The sequence below is a fragment of the Nilaparvata lugens genome, chromosome 6 (assembly GCF_014356525.2).
Source record: "Nilaparvata lugens isolate BPH chromosome 6, ASM1435652v1, whole genome shotgun sequence".
In the NCBI taxonomy this organism is placed as follows: domain Eukaryota; kingdom Metazoa; phylum Arthropoda; class Insecta; order Hemiptera; family Delphacidae; genus Nilaparvata; species Nilaparvata lugens.
This window is the reverse complement of record NC_052509.1, coordinates 48,550,051-48,567,442: the sequence shown is the minus strand read 5'-3', so window position 1 is coordinate 48,567,442 and position 17,392 is coordinate 48,550,051. Positions and strand designations below refer to the sequence as shown.

General features: G+C 34.6%; 1 protein-coding gene across 1 annotated transcript; it reads left to right on the top strand.

The window, feature by feature from the left end:
• The first annotated feature begins 322 nt into the window (after positions 1-322).
• LOC120351954 lies at positions 323-2,187 on the top strand. The gene is made up of 3 exons (XM_039430995.1): positions 323-375; positions 909-1,038; positions 1,472-2,187. The coding sequence occupies exons 2-3, from the start codon at positions 960-962 to the stop codon at positions 2,155-2,157; spliced, it is 765 nt and encodes a 254-aa protein (XP_039286929.1). The 5' UTR covers positions 323-375; positions 909-959; the 3' UTR covers positions 2,158-2,187.
• Positions 2,188-17,392: the final 15,205 nt, after the last annotated feature.

Here is a 17,392-nt window from a genome sequence, read left to right as displayed (position 1 = left end):
ATGTTTAATTTGTTTTATTTTTTCAATCAAGAGGAAATTTTGTTTTGTTGTGAAATTTTAATATTGTTTCCTACTAGAGTTGTAATATTCAAGTGCAATATCAAATCAACTTATTCGTTCCATATGGCTAAATTCCAACACCACGTATCTCAAAATTTTGTTGTTTTGAGTAAAGTGTGGAATAGTAAACTATGGCCTATTCTCCACCTGATAATAACAACACTTATCTCTCAATATAGGCAGGGAAAGTTGTTTAAACGAGGTAAATTTGTTCCACGTATGTTGGTAGTTGGTAATAACAAAACTTAACCACACGTATCTTGGATTGTTTACATGGAAACATATGGAGAGACACGACAAGCTCCTACTTAAAAGGTAATTATGATTACTTTACATTTTAAAAAACTATCTCAATAATTGATTAATTTGTTAAATGAATATGATGGATGGATGTAAGACATTCACTGTATTTGTAAATTACAATTTTTATTACCATTTACAAAAATATAATAGTTGCAAACAATATTCATTGAACTTGAATTTGTTTCAAACTGTGGAAAGATAGGCTAACTTAAACCAACTTGGCACCAATCAAATCTCCATTATTTTTTAATACATTGGTTCTCTTATTTTTGAAACAAATAAGCTTAAGGATAATAATCCACACACACAAATCACAAATGAAGATGAAATGACTAATATACAAACTTCCAAGCAAAATATATGTTGGAATTGAAGCCAATATCTTGAAAAATGGAGATTTAATTGGTGTCAAGGTGGTTCAACTCAGCCACAAAAAATGTTTATATAATAAACATAGTTTATTTATGATATATGATATGTACATTTATATATGATAATATATAATATCATATATTGTGTTAACAGTTAAATTTGAATTGTTCTAGGTTGGAGATAAATACTGTTAGCCTACTGAAACTTGACATAATATTCCAATCATGGATGAAGAAATGAACAGTAATGACAGTGATTTCATTGATGATGTGATGTCCCTGCTAGAAAAAGAAGGAACAGTTCGTAAGTATATTTGTTCTCTGTATATTTTTATAAAATATTCTCAAATGTCTCAACAAATGGATGGTGGAATTTTATTCCACTTGCCCATAGTCAGCTTCAAATATCTGGTCAACTTCCTTCTGATATCTTTATGAAGAATCTTAAATGTATAAATGAAATGGAGGAAGTTATTAGACCTATTAAAAAAAAAATACTGAGGTCTTACTATACATACTTTTTGCCTGTTCTACAGGACATGAGCTTCAAAGCAAATGAAGATATAGTGTTTGTAGTACAGCATCAGAGTTAAGATGTCATTTTCAGTGGATCAAGTAAATCATCCATATTAGAATTAATTTGAGTGAATTCAATCCAGAGGAATTCACAAGAGTTCAACTCAAATAGTAGTGGAAATAAAGATGATATTGTCAATAAATTGGTCTATTTGTTCCAGGAACTGAGCAATCTACAAATCACTTTGGATTGTTGATTAAGGAACCAGAAGTGATATTTCAAGATGGCTTATCAATCGATGATGTGCTGCATAAAGAAGTTATAATAACTGTTGATGAAACCAATTCTAATCTGCCAGGGACAAGCTATCACATAGATTTTCAGGAAGCTGACCAACCGATTAATTCTGATTGCTCTCATGTCAATATCACAAATGAAGATGCTTCAAACAATAATGACATTAGTTTGGATAATGCAAGCAACAATACAGATCCTGATGATCCTGATTTCCTGTTATCACAGAATGAGATTGCCAGTGTTGACCCTTCTATTGCCCTCAATATCCAAGAAGATGATGAAAGTGATCCCAATGCAAACAACACACTCAAGGAACTTGCCAACAACTCTCAGGATGATTTGTGTTCTGTGGAAGCTTTCAATGATCAAAAAAGAAAACGGAACAAGCGGCCAAACAGTTCTTCATGGGATATCAATATTCATAAGAAATTGAGAATGACAGGACAAAAGTATTTGGGGTATAAGAAAGTGAAAGTTGATGGTAAAATTACTGTGAGAAGGAGTGAAACAGAGCACGAGGAAAGGAAAATGGGACCTGCCTGCAATTCTCCAGTTTGCAAAGCAAATAAAAAACGGAAATGCACAGAAATATCACAAGAAATGAGGTGAGATTTATTCAAATTGTTTTGGCGACTTTCTTGGGGGGAAAAACAAGTTTATATTCGTGACATGTGAAAAAAACAGGTACAAAACAAAAGACAGTTGGAAACAAAATGAGTAGGAGATCTGGTTCTTATAAGTATTATCTAAGTCCTTCTATTGGCAATTTGAAACCTGTTTGCAAACTTATGTTCTTGAACACACTAGGTATGAAAGAATGGATGGTACAAAATTGGGTATCAAATAAAGGTGATGTTTCAGACAATGAAAAAGAACACCATTCAGAGCACAGTGAAGTTGAAGGTGATACACAACAAGATAAAACAGATGAAGAGATCAAATGAACGAAATGTATCACAGAAGAAGAAGATAATTTCTGAATGGTTGGACAGTCTTCCCAAAGTACCATCTCATTATTGTAGAGCATCCTCTAGTAAAATGTATCTAGAGCCATTGTGGGATACTAAAGTTGAGCTGTACAGATCTTACAAAGACTTCTGCAGTTCAAATAATAAACCTTGTGGATCTCTGACTATCTTCATGAAAGTATTTGAATTGAAAAATTTATCAATATTTACTCCCAAAAAAGACCAGTGCGACACCTGCTATGCATTCAGAGCAGGCAATGTTTCAAAGGAGAAGTATAATGCACACATTGATGAAAAAATGTGGCACGGTTTGAGAAAGAAAATGACAAGCAGAAGGCAATTGAAGGTGAAATTTATTGTTTAACAGCAGATGTAGAATCTGTTAAGTTAACGCCTATGACAAAAGCTAGTGCTATGTACTATAAGATGAAATTGAACTCACACAACTACACAGTGTACAGCTTAGCCAATAGACACTGCAAGTGTTACTGGTTCTCAGAGGTTGAGGGAGATTTGTCAGCCAACACATTTGCCTCCTGTTTGATAGATTATTTGACAGAGCATTGTTTAACTCCAAGCCACCCCATAGTAGTATACACAGATGGTTGCACCAATCAAAATCGAAACCATTTTGTGTCTAATGCTTTACTCCATTTTGCTGTCCAGAATAATGTTAAGGTGACTCAAAAGTATCTTGTGAAGGGGCATACCCAAATGGAGGGGGATTCAGTACATGCAAGGATTGAAAAACAAATTAAAGGAAAAGATGTGTACATGCCATTTGAGTATGTCGAATACACAAAGGAGGCCCGGCAAACTCCATTTCCATATGAAGCTGTATACTTGAAGCATGACTTTTTCAAGGATTATTCAAGTATTCACTATTATGACTCAGTTCGTCCAGGAAGAAGAAAAGGTGACCCATGTGTTGTTGATGTTCGCTGTTTCGAATATTTCCCAGAAGGGAAAATTCAATTTAAGCTCTCTTTCAGTGGAAGCTTTGAGGATCTGCCTAGAAGACCGAACAAAATAAAAAAAGAACAGATTCCATCACAATTATTCAAAGAAAGGATTCCACTCCCTTACACCAAATGGAAACATCTACAAGAGTTGAAATACATAATTCCAGAGGATTATCACCACTTCTATGACTCTCTTCCTTACAAAAAGTAACTTTCAACAGTGTACAACTTCTGGAAAAAAGCTGATTTTGATACTTAGAATACTTCATAGTTGATTAAATGTTTTTCATTCGAGTTACTAGATTACTTTATTTAAGGAAATATGTTTTTATTCAAATCAATAGGATAGTTCAGTTAATAAAATACGTTTTCCATTCTCAGCAATACAGTCTGGTTGAATGACTTTATCAATATGAACTCCACTTATCTCAAACAAACTTTAGCTCAAAAACACGTATCTTAAAAAAATGTCAATAAATAAGATGTACAGAATATTAAATTCAAAATAACGTTTCAGTTCAACAGACAAATATGTTTTCTAATTTGATGCTATTTTGTTTTTACAGTTCTTGTGGAGTAGAAATAAATATAACGTTTTTTTGCTCTCCTGAGAAATTGCATTTTTTGAGATACGTGTTGTTGGAGTTTAGCCATCGATATCTAATAGCATACATACAATATTAATTTATATCAATTGATTTTTGTGACATGTATTGATATATTAGTATAACAGTATCGATCAATGCTTGATTATCGATATATGATTATAGAGTTGATGTGGATGTGATCATGATGTCGCTAATTAAAGACATGTAATTACCAATGGTTTGCTTTGTTTATTTAGGCCTATATCAAATAAACCCTAAAACATGGTGTCAGAAATGTGGATCAATAAATATAATGGTTGTGGTGAATATTAGTAAAAACATTTTTACACTAACTTTACGTTACCGGTAACCTATGAATAATAACTAATGAATAACTAATGCCATAGGTAACCTATTTGTTTGAAGCTGAACATTGTTAATTTGAACTACCTGTGTTAAAATGGAATTTTTTAAGCCTCCACTTCAACTTAAGTTGGATGAACATTCTGTTCAGAATTGGAGCATGTTCAAACAAATGTTTGATTTGTATCTGCAAGCTGCAGGACATGAAGACGTTGCTGAATCACGTAAGATTGTGATGTTCCTTAATTGTATTGGAGAAGACGCCTTGCACGTTTACAACAATTTCAATTTGAATAATGATAAACTGAAACTCAGTGATGTGTATAAGGCGTTTGATGACTATGTAAAGCCGAAGACTGATGTAGTAATAGAACGCCATAAATTTTTAACCAGGGTGCAGCATCCTCAGGAACCATTTGATAATTTTGTCACAAACTTGCAAAAGTTGATTAAGAACTGTGAATTTGGTGATCAGGCTGACTCTATGCTTCGGGACCGTATTATAATTGCAATTAATGATGATGGGCTACAGCAACGGTTGTTGAAAGAGCCAGATCTCACTTTGAAGAAAACATTGGAGTGCTGCAGAGCCGCTGAAATCAGCAAACAACAACAACAAACATTGAAAAACCTGCTACCTCTGGGCCCGGCAGTTGCTGTTGATGCGGTGGTGAGAACAGCCGCACAATCAAAATCTACTGTTTCTACTGCAGACCTATACATATAGAACTGTAAGAAGCGTGGGTGGCGTCACAAACGGGCAAGTTGTCCTGCTTTTGGTAAAAATTGTAATCATTGTGGGAAACCAAACCACTTCTCTGTTGGTTGTCAGCATAAGTATACAAAACAGGTTAGTGAAATTCAGCATTTCTCTGGTGATAGTCCTGAGTTCTATGTAGATCTGCTGTGTCATCACAAAGGATCTTTTTGGAGCGAATCCTTAGAAATAGGGAATAAATTAATTGACTTCAAACTCGACACTGGGGCTGATTGCAATGTGTTACCTCTATCTGTTTTTAAAAGTATTAAATTTGCACAAAAACCTGCTATTAATAATACAATGAACATTACAGTAGTCTCTTATAATAATTCAAGGTTGAAAGGTGAAGGATTTGTTGTGTTGCCTTGTAAGTTGAATAATGTAAACTGGAATATCAAATTTGTGTTGCTTGATACTGCAAGCAAACCAATCTTAGGTCTTAATGCCTGTCAGAAAATGAATTTAATTGCTAGAATAAGTGAAGGTTGTAGTATTTTTGGTGATAACTCTGTTCTCCCCAATGCTGATGACTCTATGGTTATTCATTCCATCAATACGGAAAAAGAACAATTTCTTGATGCTAATAAGGATAATTTTTAAGGAATTGGTTTATATCCTGTAGAATATACAATTGTTTTGAAAGAAAATGCTGAACCTGTTGTGAACTCATGCAGAAGAGTGCCAATAAGCATAAAGTCCAAGCTTAAAAATGTATTGGATAACTTAGAAAGTAGTGATATCATTGAAAAAGTGGATTATGTAACAGATTGGGTAAATAATATTACAATTGTGGAGAAACCAGATGGTTCCCTGCACATTTGCCTTGATCCTCGTCATCTGAATGATTGTCTTAAGCCAGAGAAATTCCCTATTCCCACAGTAGAAGAGCTTAGTGCTGGTTTGTCTGGAAAAAGTATGTTCACAGTTTTAGATATGAAAAATGGGTTCCATCAGATCAAGCTTTCTCCTGATAGTAGTGATATTTGTACTTTTATTACATGTTTTGGTAAATACAAATATAAGAGGCTCCCTTTTGGGCTCTCAACTGCTCCTGAAGTATTCCAGAGAACCAACATGAAAATATTTGGAGATATACCAGGTGTATTTGTATATTTTGATGATCTAATTCTAGCTGCTAATGATGACCTTGAACACCAGCTTATTTTGAATAGGGTAATGACAAGGGCAAAGGAAAATAATGTTAAGTTTAATCCTACAAAGTTACAGTACAAGGTCAAACAAGTCAAATATTTAGGGTTGCAGTTTGATACAACTGGTGCTAGGCCTGACAGTAGTCATATAAACGCTGTTAACAACCTTAAAACGCCTTGTAACAAACGTGTAATGAACGTTTGCTGTCACTCCTCTGCTGGAGTACAGGCAGCTCAAACAAAATAAATTTTATGATAGAACCTCCAAGAGCAGAGCTGGCTTTCGGTCTGGTGATAGTGTTGTTGTACACAACAAGGGGGTATGGGAGCCTGGGTTAGTTGTTGAAAAAGGGAACAATCCAAGGTCATGGAAGATCATTAATCATAAGGGTAATAAAATTGTGCATAACTCTGTTCACATGAAAAAGTCACAACATGCACCAGTGTTCTTAAATAATCAGGATTGTAATAATGATGTTTCAGTGAATGTTGATGATGACACAGAAATATTGCCAGCACCAGTTAATGATCCTGAAATGAGGCCTGATAATAATGTGCAAGAAGAGGTAGACCTCCATATGAGGAGATCACCATCCTGGAACATGGACACATGCAAATGGAGTGTGACTCAATTCATGCACAAATTGAAAAAAAAATTAAAAAAACAGAGATTTATGTACCAGCTAACTACATAGACATCATGAAAATCGCTAGGAAAACCCCATTTCCATACAATTTTAAATACATTGATCATGAATTTTTTATGGATTTCTCAAAATCCATAATATACAGCACAATAAGACCTGGCCTCAAAGCAGGAGACTCAAAAGTTACTGATGTCACTGCTTTAAAGCACACTCCAAGTGAAGTGCTACATTATTAATTGAGTTTTGATGAAGAATGGACATCGCTTCCAAAAAGAAATACTAGAAAAAATGTTTCATTTGAAAACCCATCGAAACTTCACAAAGAACCATTGAAAATCAAGCCACACAAGTACCAGCATTTGCAGGAATTGAAGAGTGTGATTCCAAAGGACTTTCATGGCTTTTATGACTCTTTAACCCATTCAGACCTGATGGTCACAAACTAGTACATAAACTTCTAAAGCTCATATCTTCTTAAAAAAACATTTTAAACAGCCTGAACCTGGTGTATCAGTTTGAGTACATATAGTAGTGCTTCATTCTAACTCCAGAGCGATCTGTCTGCCACTTCATATGTGAAAATTGTAGTCTTGTTTGGCGCAGTTTTGAAGCTTGCCAAAGACATAGAGCTTGTTAGAGTCTATAAAATGTTCTCATAAATATTATATTACTTTTTCTGTAAACTAGACAAATTACTTTATATAAATAACTAGTTTCCCTCACAATTTTTGAACTATTGTGTTGGTACTGATCAGCTGAAACTTATGTACCAGTTTGTAGCCATGAGGACTTCAATGATGTTTACTAGAAACTACAGCAGCTATTGAGGTTATGTGAGTGGATGTGTTTCAGTGTGAGTTTTATCAAGAATATCGTGATTATTTTTCATAATAATGCAATATGATTGTGTTTTCTTGAATCTAATTCATATTTTTTAAATTAGTTTGTGTACAAGAATAGATTTAAAAGTTGTTTACTATGAATAAACCCAGTACAAGCCGAGAAGCTACCAATTTATTATCTGATGACTGCAATGAAGAGATTCTTTTGGACTTACTTATGAATGGTGATTTATCTGACTTGGAAATTGATAGTGATGAAGAAGGGCTTAGTGCTTCTGTGGAAAAAAATGAACCCAAGGACTTACCAAAATCTGTTAGGGTGGGTGCTGATCAGGTAAAACCAAATGAAACAATTTTTATTCAAAAGAAGATGATGCCGAAAATGCCGATGTTGATTTGACCGAAATTGATAATTCAACAGAGAATGATGGACCTTCTACCGATAATAATAATCTTCAAAATAACAGCAATATTTTTCAAACAACAACATGCACTGATAAGAAGAATATTAGTTGGAAGAAAACACCTATAGTGAAAAATACACCAGTCTTCAATGTGACAACTGCAGATGATGACTGTAACGAATTATTACCTCCCATTGATTATTATAAGAGGTATTTGCCAGATGAGTTTTTTAAGAATGCGGCTGAAAAAACCAATTTGTATGCTACCCAGATAAATAAAGCAAGGTTCAAACCAACTACAAAGAATGAAGTAGAAGTTCTGTTTGGCCTTCATCTTCTTGCTGGCGTTTTGAAGTATCCACGGGCACAACTGTACTGGGATAACACGCTGAAAGTAAGTTCCTTTGTTAAAAATATGACTAGAGACCGATTTTTCGAATTGAGGACATGTCTCCATGTAGTGAACAATTTGGAGAGACCACGTGGCAATAAAGATGTTTTTTTCAAAGTGAGGCCATTGTATGATCTGATACGTAAAAGATGTTTAGAACTTAAAACAGAAGAAAATATCTGTGTGGATGAAGCAATGGTGCCATTTACTGGCAGATTGTCAGCGAAACAATATATTCGTGGGAAACCTTCTCCCTGGGGCATCAAGATATTTATGCTTTGTGGAAAGTCTGGGTTGGTCCACGATTTTATTCTATATCAAGGTGCCACTACAGAATTTGATGGAAATCTATTGAAGAAGTTTGGTCTTGGTCCAACCATAGTCTTGCAGCTATGCTCAAAAATAGTTGGTGAGCCAGGACACAAGCTATATTTTGACAATTTCAGCAAATTTCAGATTAGAATTCAGCGCTCCAAAATACATATAGAACCTCGTGAAAAATTCTTTCGGGCTGTTTCCTGGAAAACGACCATTTGACTGGACTATTATACAAAACAGAAAAAAGTAATGAAGCATTACTTGATCACTGTGTGGTGAATAGGGTGTAAATTTGAAAGATTGAAATTGGCTTCATTTGATATTTTTCACAAATTTATGACAAGAGAAGTTTTTTATTCTGTCAAATTCAGTAGAGTTTGTGATGTTGTTTATAATTGCATTCCCATTTCAGAGACATTAATATCATCATGAAACGCATTCCAAATTAAAATAATTATTAGATTAAAATGTACATTACAATTCAACTTATCATTGTGCTTCAAAGAAAATTAGGTTGCGACAGCAAGGAAACTCAAAAACAGGACCATTAAAAATTAAAATTAATCAAAGTAAATCAGAATAATAGTGGATGATGAAGTTATAATTCATTTTTGTGGATGATGAAGTTATAATTCATTTTTATTTTTCATTTTACCTTCAAACTCATAGGCTTAAAATTACTGAAATTCCTGCATACAAAATATTATCAATTTTATTTTTTATGCTTTTTATTGAATTATACTTAGCAAAATATAACATTGAAAAGGTGGGAAAAAGTATTAAAATTAACTACATTAGGATATCTCTATTCAATACCTTGATTTTTCAGCCATGATTCAAAATGTTGACATAAAATATGAAAGAAATCATGCTCCCCCCAAAAATGTTGATGGCGCAGATTGCGCCATGCCCCTCCCCTTGTGGGCACCCCTGCACACACACACACACAGACCAACACCCAAAAATCATGTTTTTAGACTCAGGGGACCTTTAAACGTATAGAAAACTTGAAATTAGGGTACCTTAATTTTTTTTGGAAAACAATACTTTCCTTACCTATGGTAATAGGGCAAGGAAAGTAAAAAGGAGCCTCCTCCATACACCAATATTAGAGTAAAAATCAGACTATAGAATTATTCATCATAAATCAGCTGACAAGTGATTACACAGATGTGTGGAGAAGCCAGTCTATTGCTGTATTTCCATAAGGTCTATAGTTTCAATCAGGTAGGTACTTGTGGATAAGAATACTTCATGAGGTCTACTGTTCACAGAACTACTAGTCTAACCCTCAACTGCATGGTGGGTCAAATCTGACCCAAAATAGGAAATCAAACATAATATTGAAACCTCAAGTGGATGAAAGGGCTAACTGCCATTTTTTTGGAAATTGAGTTGTTACTGTGGATGAAGGAGCTAAATGACAATCTTCATATTGAACTATCACAAATCATAAAACCCAACAATAATAACATAGTTGACCGAGCAAAGTGAGGTCTAAGATTCAAGTCAACGGTTTTGCATTTCTCTTTATGTTTGAATTTTTAAATTTTTATATGTTGCGCATTTACAGCGAAATGCAGCAATAGATTTTCATGAAATTTGACAGGTATGAATTTCTTTTTGAATTTCGTGTCAACGTATACATAAGGTTTATTAACATTTTGCATTTTAAAGATAACACAAAAGGAAAAAATTAAATCCAATATTCCTCTCACAGATCTTCGAGGGAAACATGCTAATCGCCCAAATAAGATCAATGACAATGTGAAAGATGCTATAAGGCAGCATATTAGGAAACTACCGATGCAAGAAAACCATTATTCTAGGCATAATAGTAAGAAATTATGCCTGAGTCCGGATTTGAATATAAGAAAGTTGTTTGACTTGTTCATTGAAGAGAATCCAAACATTGAATGCACATTACGAGCATATACTGATATTTTAAGGGGGGAATTCAACTTCAGATTTGGCTTACCACGATCAGACAGCTGTGGATATTGTGACAGACTTTTTATTCAACTCATGGCTTGTGATAATGATAATGAAAGAAAAAAAATACAGATTGAGAGTACCAAACATCACATGTCAGCAGATGCAGCATACAAAACTCTACAGATGGATACAGAAAAGTCTAAATTGAATAAAGACTATGTTGTTATATTTACAGATTTGCAACAAGTGCTCTATTGTCCCACCGTGGTGCATTCTGCAGTGTTTTATCAAAGACAATTTTCAACATATAATCAAGCAGTTCATAATGTTGGAAATAATAAGGTGTATATGTTTGTCTGGCCTGAGAATATTGCTAAGCGAGGGTCAGGAGAAATTACTTCATGTTTATTAAAATACATTGTTTCAGAATATGATCCACTAGAAGATGGTGCTGAGAGGAAATTGATTGTATGGTCTGACCAGTTTACAGGTCAAAACAACAACTGGAAGACAATCGCCCTGTACCAGTACTTGAAAACTTTGAAATATTTTACATCTGTGGAGCAGAAATTCTTGATTACGGGTCACAGTTTTATGCCCTGTGACAGGGATTTTGCAATAATAGTAAGGAATAAAAAGAACTTCAATGTAAACGAACCATTTGAATGGGTTCAAGTGATTGCCACTGCTAGAATAAGTAATAATTTTCTTGTCTATTACATGAGCCAAGAAGATTTTGTTAATCTCGAAATAATTGAATCAGTTATCCGAAATCCAGCTTGTAAAATCACAGAATTTGTTTGGTTGAAGATATCATCTGACTCTCCCACATCATTACAGTGTCGTCAAAGTCATAATGTATTGCAACCTTGGATTTCATCAAAAATGGGTAAGCAACGTAAAGGTGCAAGGGGTTCTCTACCACCAGTTTCAATTCGTCTGAGAGATCTTCCAAAATTACATCAACGTGAAATAGGTTTGTCTGAGGCAAAGGTAAAAGACTTACTTGATATGTGCCGCTTCATTCCATCTCACTACAGAGCATTTTATGAAAATTTGAAAACAGAAAGAAACTAGATTTCAATTATTGTTATTTTTCAGAATTCAACTTACAGTACCATATCAGTGAACTGGTATCAGCATTTTCCAATTCAATTCACACTTGGAATTTCTTATGTCTTATGTTTTTATATATCTATGACTAAAATAAAATTAATATTAAGTAATAAATTCTGTAGTGATTTTCATTCTTTCCTCCTCTTAAAGCCACAAGTTGACAAGGTATTTCATGACAAATTTCAATGATTTCCTCCTATCATTCTATTCCATCCAGGTTAAGCAGTTTTAGCAAAAAAACTTACACTATTTTTCCAGTTTGTTAATCAGGCCAGTGTTCTGCACATGTGCAGGTTGATGAAGAATAATGAGCATGAAAAATAGCAAAAGTTATGCTAGAACTCTCTAAAATCAAATGATATCATATAAGTTAAACTTGATGAGAGCTCCTGTTGTCATTATGCAAAAGGTTGTAACCCTCAAATTTTTGTTGGTTACAACCTTTATGGTTGGAAAAATCATCAATATTCATTAAAACAATTGAAATATATTCTTATGGAAGATTTTGAAGTACAGAGCTTGATAATGGTGACATAATTGTATATTTTTCATGATCAAAATGTGTTTTTTCTTGAAAAAATCACGTTTCTGGGTGGTCGACAGATTGGTGGTGTTTTAAAAAATGTGCGCTTATAAAATCGCCTGTCCTGCAGTTACTATTCATAGTACAGCTTTGAATTTTTTCTCAATATTATGTATGCATAACTGGCTTTCAATGTGGTCCTCTACATTTTTGTAGAGGACCAAATAACCTGCATAGTTTTTCCGTAAAAAAATAGAATATCTCAAAAAATGTATTTTTTATTATGGACTTTTTATTATTTCTCGAATATTTGAGTCGTTAGCCGACTTAGAGGAAAAGGCTCCAAATAAACATTGTAGGCCGTTACTTCCTGAATCCAATGATGTATATAGTTTGGGGGTTACAATCATAGATGCGGCAGTGGGAGGGGATAAGTAGCACGGTTACACTGTGGTCAGCATGGCATGGTCCTCCCCCATGATTAATTTGCGTAGTGGCCTGTCTATCGCATCGCTCCTTCTAGTCTATTCATTCAAATTATGTATTTCAGGAACGCTATCTTATGTATTTTCGGTCGATGAACACAATTTTTCAACTCTCAAGCCTCAATAATTGATAATTCTCATCATAACAATACAAACCATATACAAATTATGGTCAACATTATAAACTTCATCTCATTATCATTATTTATGTGTTCTGGTGGATTCACGGAGGATCGGCAGCCTTGATTGCAGGTTGATTTGGATTGTGCTTTCCTCCCCTTCCCCCTCTCCCAAAGAGGCAAGATAACCTCTCTCCCTCACCCCTCCTTCATCCTCCCCGTTTATCTTTCAACCCAGCACTTCAAGAAGCGTGCTCGAGAAGTCAACATCGTTTCGTTCCGTTTCTCCTGTTTCCGTGGCATTCGAGCTGAATGCAATTACCTCGTTTCGTTTTGTGATATATGTACAATATCATATAGGCCTACGCATAAAGACAGGATATCATCAGCAGTAACTTCTACACACGAGATACAGTCCACTTCCTTGCCAGTTCCAAGGTTAGTGCAAATTAAAGACTTACTTTTGGGGCTGTCAACGTTTTCGTGAATTAAATCTTAACTGTACCCCAATCCATAGGTTTGGCGACAGGACGGGATTACCACATGGTCCTCCAGGCTGGATATGTTCTATTTCCAAGAGATTTATTTTTCAATTTAAATTTCAATTTGTTAATAGCAGAGTTACTTGTTGATACATGCACTGATATCCATGTTAAATCCAGTTACAAAGTTCCTTTCCAAATCTCCTTGTTTATCTAATCAGTTACTTAGTTACAATGGCAAGCCCACAAGCCTTGCTTACTATTTGTGTGAAGAAGAAAGAAACTTTGTTTAGCTGTGTTCAACAAGCTTATGACTTGTTGAAGGACATCAATGATCCTAAAATTCAATCTCAATTTTTGATAAGAAGCATATCTATTGAAAATACTGTGAAAGAATATTCTGCACTCTTAGATGAAATCAATGAATTATCTATTCAAGTTGAACCTACTAAAGAACCTGAATATCAATCACTTACCGTTATTGATAATTTATCCTGTGCAATAATAAATGCTCGTGATAAATTGAATCAAATTAAAAATGAGAAACCGAAGGAGAAAAGTGAACCCTCAACTTCAACCTCTCATTCTCCCCGTTTGAACATGATATTACCTCCAACTGAAATAAAACCATTTGATGGCTCTGATATTTCAGACTGGCCTAGATTCAAAAATATGTTTTCATCATTGATTGTGGATGATAAATATTATTCTCCTGTTCATAAATCTCATATTTTGCATAATTTGTTGAAAGGCAAAGCAGCCAGAGTAGTGAAATCTTTTCAGATAAGTAGTGATTTTGATTTGGCATGGAAAACTCTATGCAAGCGTTATGAAAGTGATAGGGTGCTAGCTAACTACTACGTAAATGAGATTTTAAAAACTAGTTCAATCCCATTTAAACCTTCGTTACAATCACTTCAAGATTTTCTTGTTAAAGTAGGTGATAGTATTACCACTCTGAAGTCATTGAAAGTTCCCGATTTGGCTGATTATATTTTGTACTCATTGGCTATTCATCAATTAGACAAAATATCACGTGAATCATTTGAGCTCGAGGTAGCTGATAAGAGCTTTCCTTCTTGTCAACAGTTGATTGATTTCGTGAATAAGAGAGTTAGATCTTATCAATTATCTGCATCTGATCTGCCGTCTGTTAATGAACAAAAATCTATCAAAAAATAAGTCTTTTCAGAAAAAGGTTGTCTTATCTATTCAGGCTGTTTCGAAATAAAAGCAGCTTAGTTACTTGTGAATTGAATGATAGTGCTGAAACAAAATGCTCATTTTGCAACTCAACGAATCATTCGTTATTCAAATGTCCTGCTTTCTTGAAAAGAGATCCAAAAGCTAGGAATGAATTTATTAAATCATTGAGAGTCTGTTTCAATTGTTTCTCCAAATTTCACGCTGTAAACCAATGTAAGTCTAAATCGTTGTGTTATTGTGGCCGTATGCATAATAAATTACTTCATTATCCTCATAGTAGTGATAATAGACGTTCGAATTCTCCTGTTCGTTATCAGAAGTCTACTGATAACATCTCTAAAGTTGCTTTGAAATCGAAATCTGTTGATTTGATTACTCAAACTGATATCACTATGAATGTTGTTGAGAATTCAAATTCTTCTAAGCATTGTGGTATCACTGATAATGTTATTGATAAGTCATCAATTGTTAGTTTAATTCCTAAAACGAGTGTTGTTCTAGGTACTGCTCAAGCAGTTATTAAAAATTCATCTGGTTCGTTTATTGGTGTTCGTTTAATGATTGATTTTGGTAGTACTGCTAATTTCATCACAAAAGATCTTGTTATGAAACTTGGTTGATCTGTTCATGATTGTCATCAAAATTTCTCTGGTTTGAATTCCTCGAGTGTAGGGAATTCTTCTGGTGTTGTGAAATGTTTGTTGAAACCTAAGGGCTCAAATCACCCTTGTCTAGAAGCTGAGGCTTACATGATTGATAAAATAGTTGGTTCATTGCCCCCTATTTATCTCAGTTTGAAAGTGCAAAATGAGTTGAAAAAATTCAACCTTGCTGATCCTGTGTTCTATGAACAATGTTCCGTTGATCTTCTATTGGGATGTCAGTTATTCAACAAAATATTACGTCATCATAGTCAAGTCTCATCTAGTGGAGAGTGTTCATTTTGCGTGATTCCTACCGTGTTTGGTGACATTATTTTAAGTGAATTTCCAGATCATTCCGGTCTTCTTAATCAGTCATTGACTGCATTAATGACGTGTCCCACCGTGAAGAAATTCTTAATCATAAATTTCCTAGTCCCGATGATGAGTTTTGTGAGAAACATTTTGCTGAAACTCACACGCGTGATACTGAAGGAAGATATGTTGTTCATCTCCCTTTCAAAGTTGACACTAATCAACTCAAATTTCATGAATCTCATGATGTTGCTTTAAATCGTTTTCTGTTGTTGGAGCGTTGTATGCTGCGTGATGCTCGTTTGAAATCTGATTGCGTATCATTTATGGAAGAGTATCTTCTTTTGGATTATATGGAAGTTGCTAAGAAACCAGGTGAATATTTTATTCCTTATTTTTGTGTATTCAATCTGTCATCACCTTCAACAAAGGTTCGTGTTGTATTTGAAGGGTCTGCTAAAAAGAGTCACATTTCGTTGAATCAAGTTCTTCATTCAGGTCCAAAATTGTTAAATGACATATGTGATGTGTTATCTAGATTCAGACTTCACTCATTCGTATTCACGTGTGAAAATGTATCATGCTATCCTTGTTGATGAAGAAGATCGTTCTTTCCTTCACATATTGTTTCGTAAAGATCCTTCCAATGATATTGTCGTTTATGAGCTCAAAACAATCACATACGGTTTGAAACCGTCTGGTTTTCTTGCTCAACGTGCTCTCATTCAATTGGCGAAAGATGAAGGAGATAAATTTCCGTTGGCAGCAGCAGCTATTCGTGATGATATATATCACGACGATTTTTTCACAGGTGCTAATTCGTTGGAAGAAATCTGTGAAATAAAATCACAACTTTGTAATCTTCTAAACTGTGCTCATATCAAGTTGAATAAATGGAGCAGTAATTCTCCTGAGTTCTTGAATTTGATTCGTTCTGAAAACACTCAAGTACCACTTCATATCAGTGATGAGCCTAATTCAAATGTGAAAGTTCTTGGCATAATGTGGAACCCAACTACTGATTGTTTTCATATTAAAGTCTCCGTTCCAGAGTTTCAAAAGAAAAATTAAATCTTAACTGTACCCCAATCCATAGGTTTGGGGACAGGACAGGATTATTATTCGATTTAGTTCAATGATCACTTTGGAATTGCGAAAGTCAAGTAATGGAGTAAGTTAAACAAATAATATAGGCTACCCCTTATAGAACACCATGTAACAGGAGTGGAATATTTTCTTAAAAATTTACAGTTGAAGCACAAATAATGCCAATTACTCCCATGTGATATGACTAAAGTAGATGAATTTCAAGATTTCAAGGAAGCTTTTTTGCTCGAAATCCCCTCCCCCCTCTCCCACCTCGTCCATCACGCCTCCCCTCCCCCCTCCCCCGGAGGGTGGGGGGGTGTTCTAAAAATAGATTTCCCCCCCCTCTCTCTCTCTCTCCTTCTCCCTCACCCTCTCCCTCTCCTTCTCCTTCTCCCTCTCTCTCTTATCTTATCTTATCTAATCTAATCTTATCTTATCTTATCTAATCTAATCTAATCTTCCCCTCCCTCAGTGAGGACGAGGGGGATGAAGAAGGAGAGAGTGATCTCTCTCTCTCTCTCAGTGAGGGAAAAAATAATT

Excerpts from the sequence above, each read along its gene's own strand:
- LOC120351954 (XM_039430995.1), top strand. The coding sequence starts at position 960 with ATGGATGAAGAAATGAACAGTAATGACAGTGATTTCATTGATGATGTG. Across the intron at positions 1,039-1,471 it reads AGAAAAAGAAGGAACAGTTC|GAACTGAGCAATCTACAAAT; the intron begins GTAAGTATATTT and ends TATTTGTTCCAG.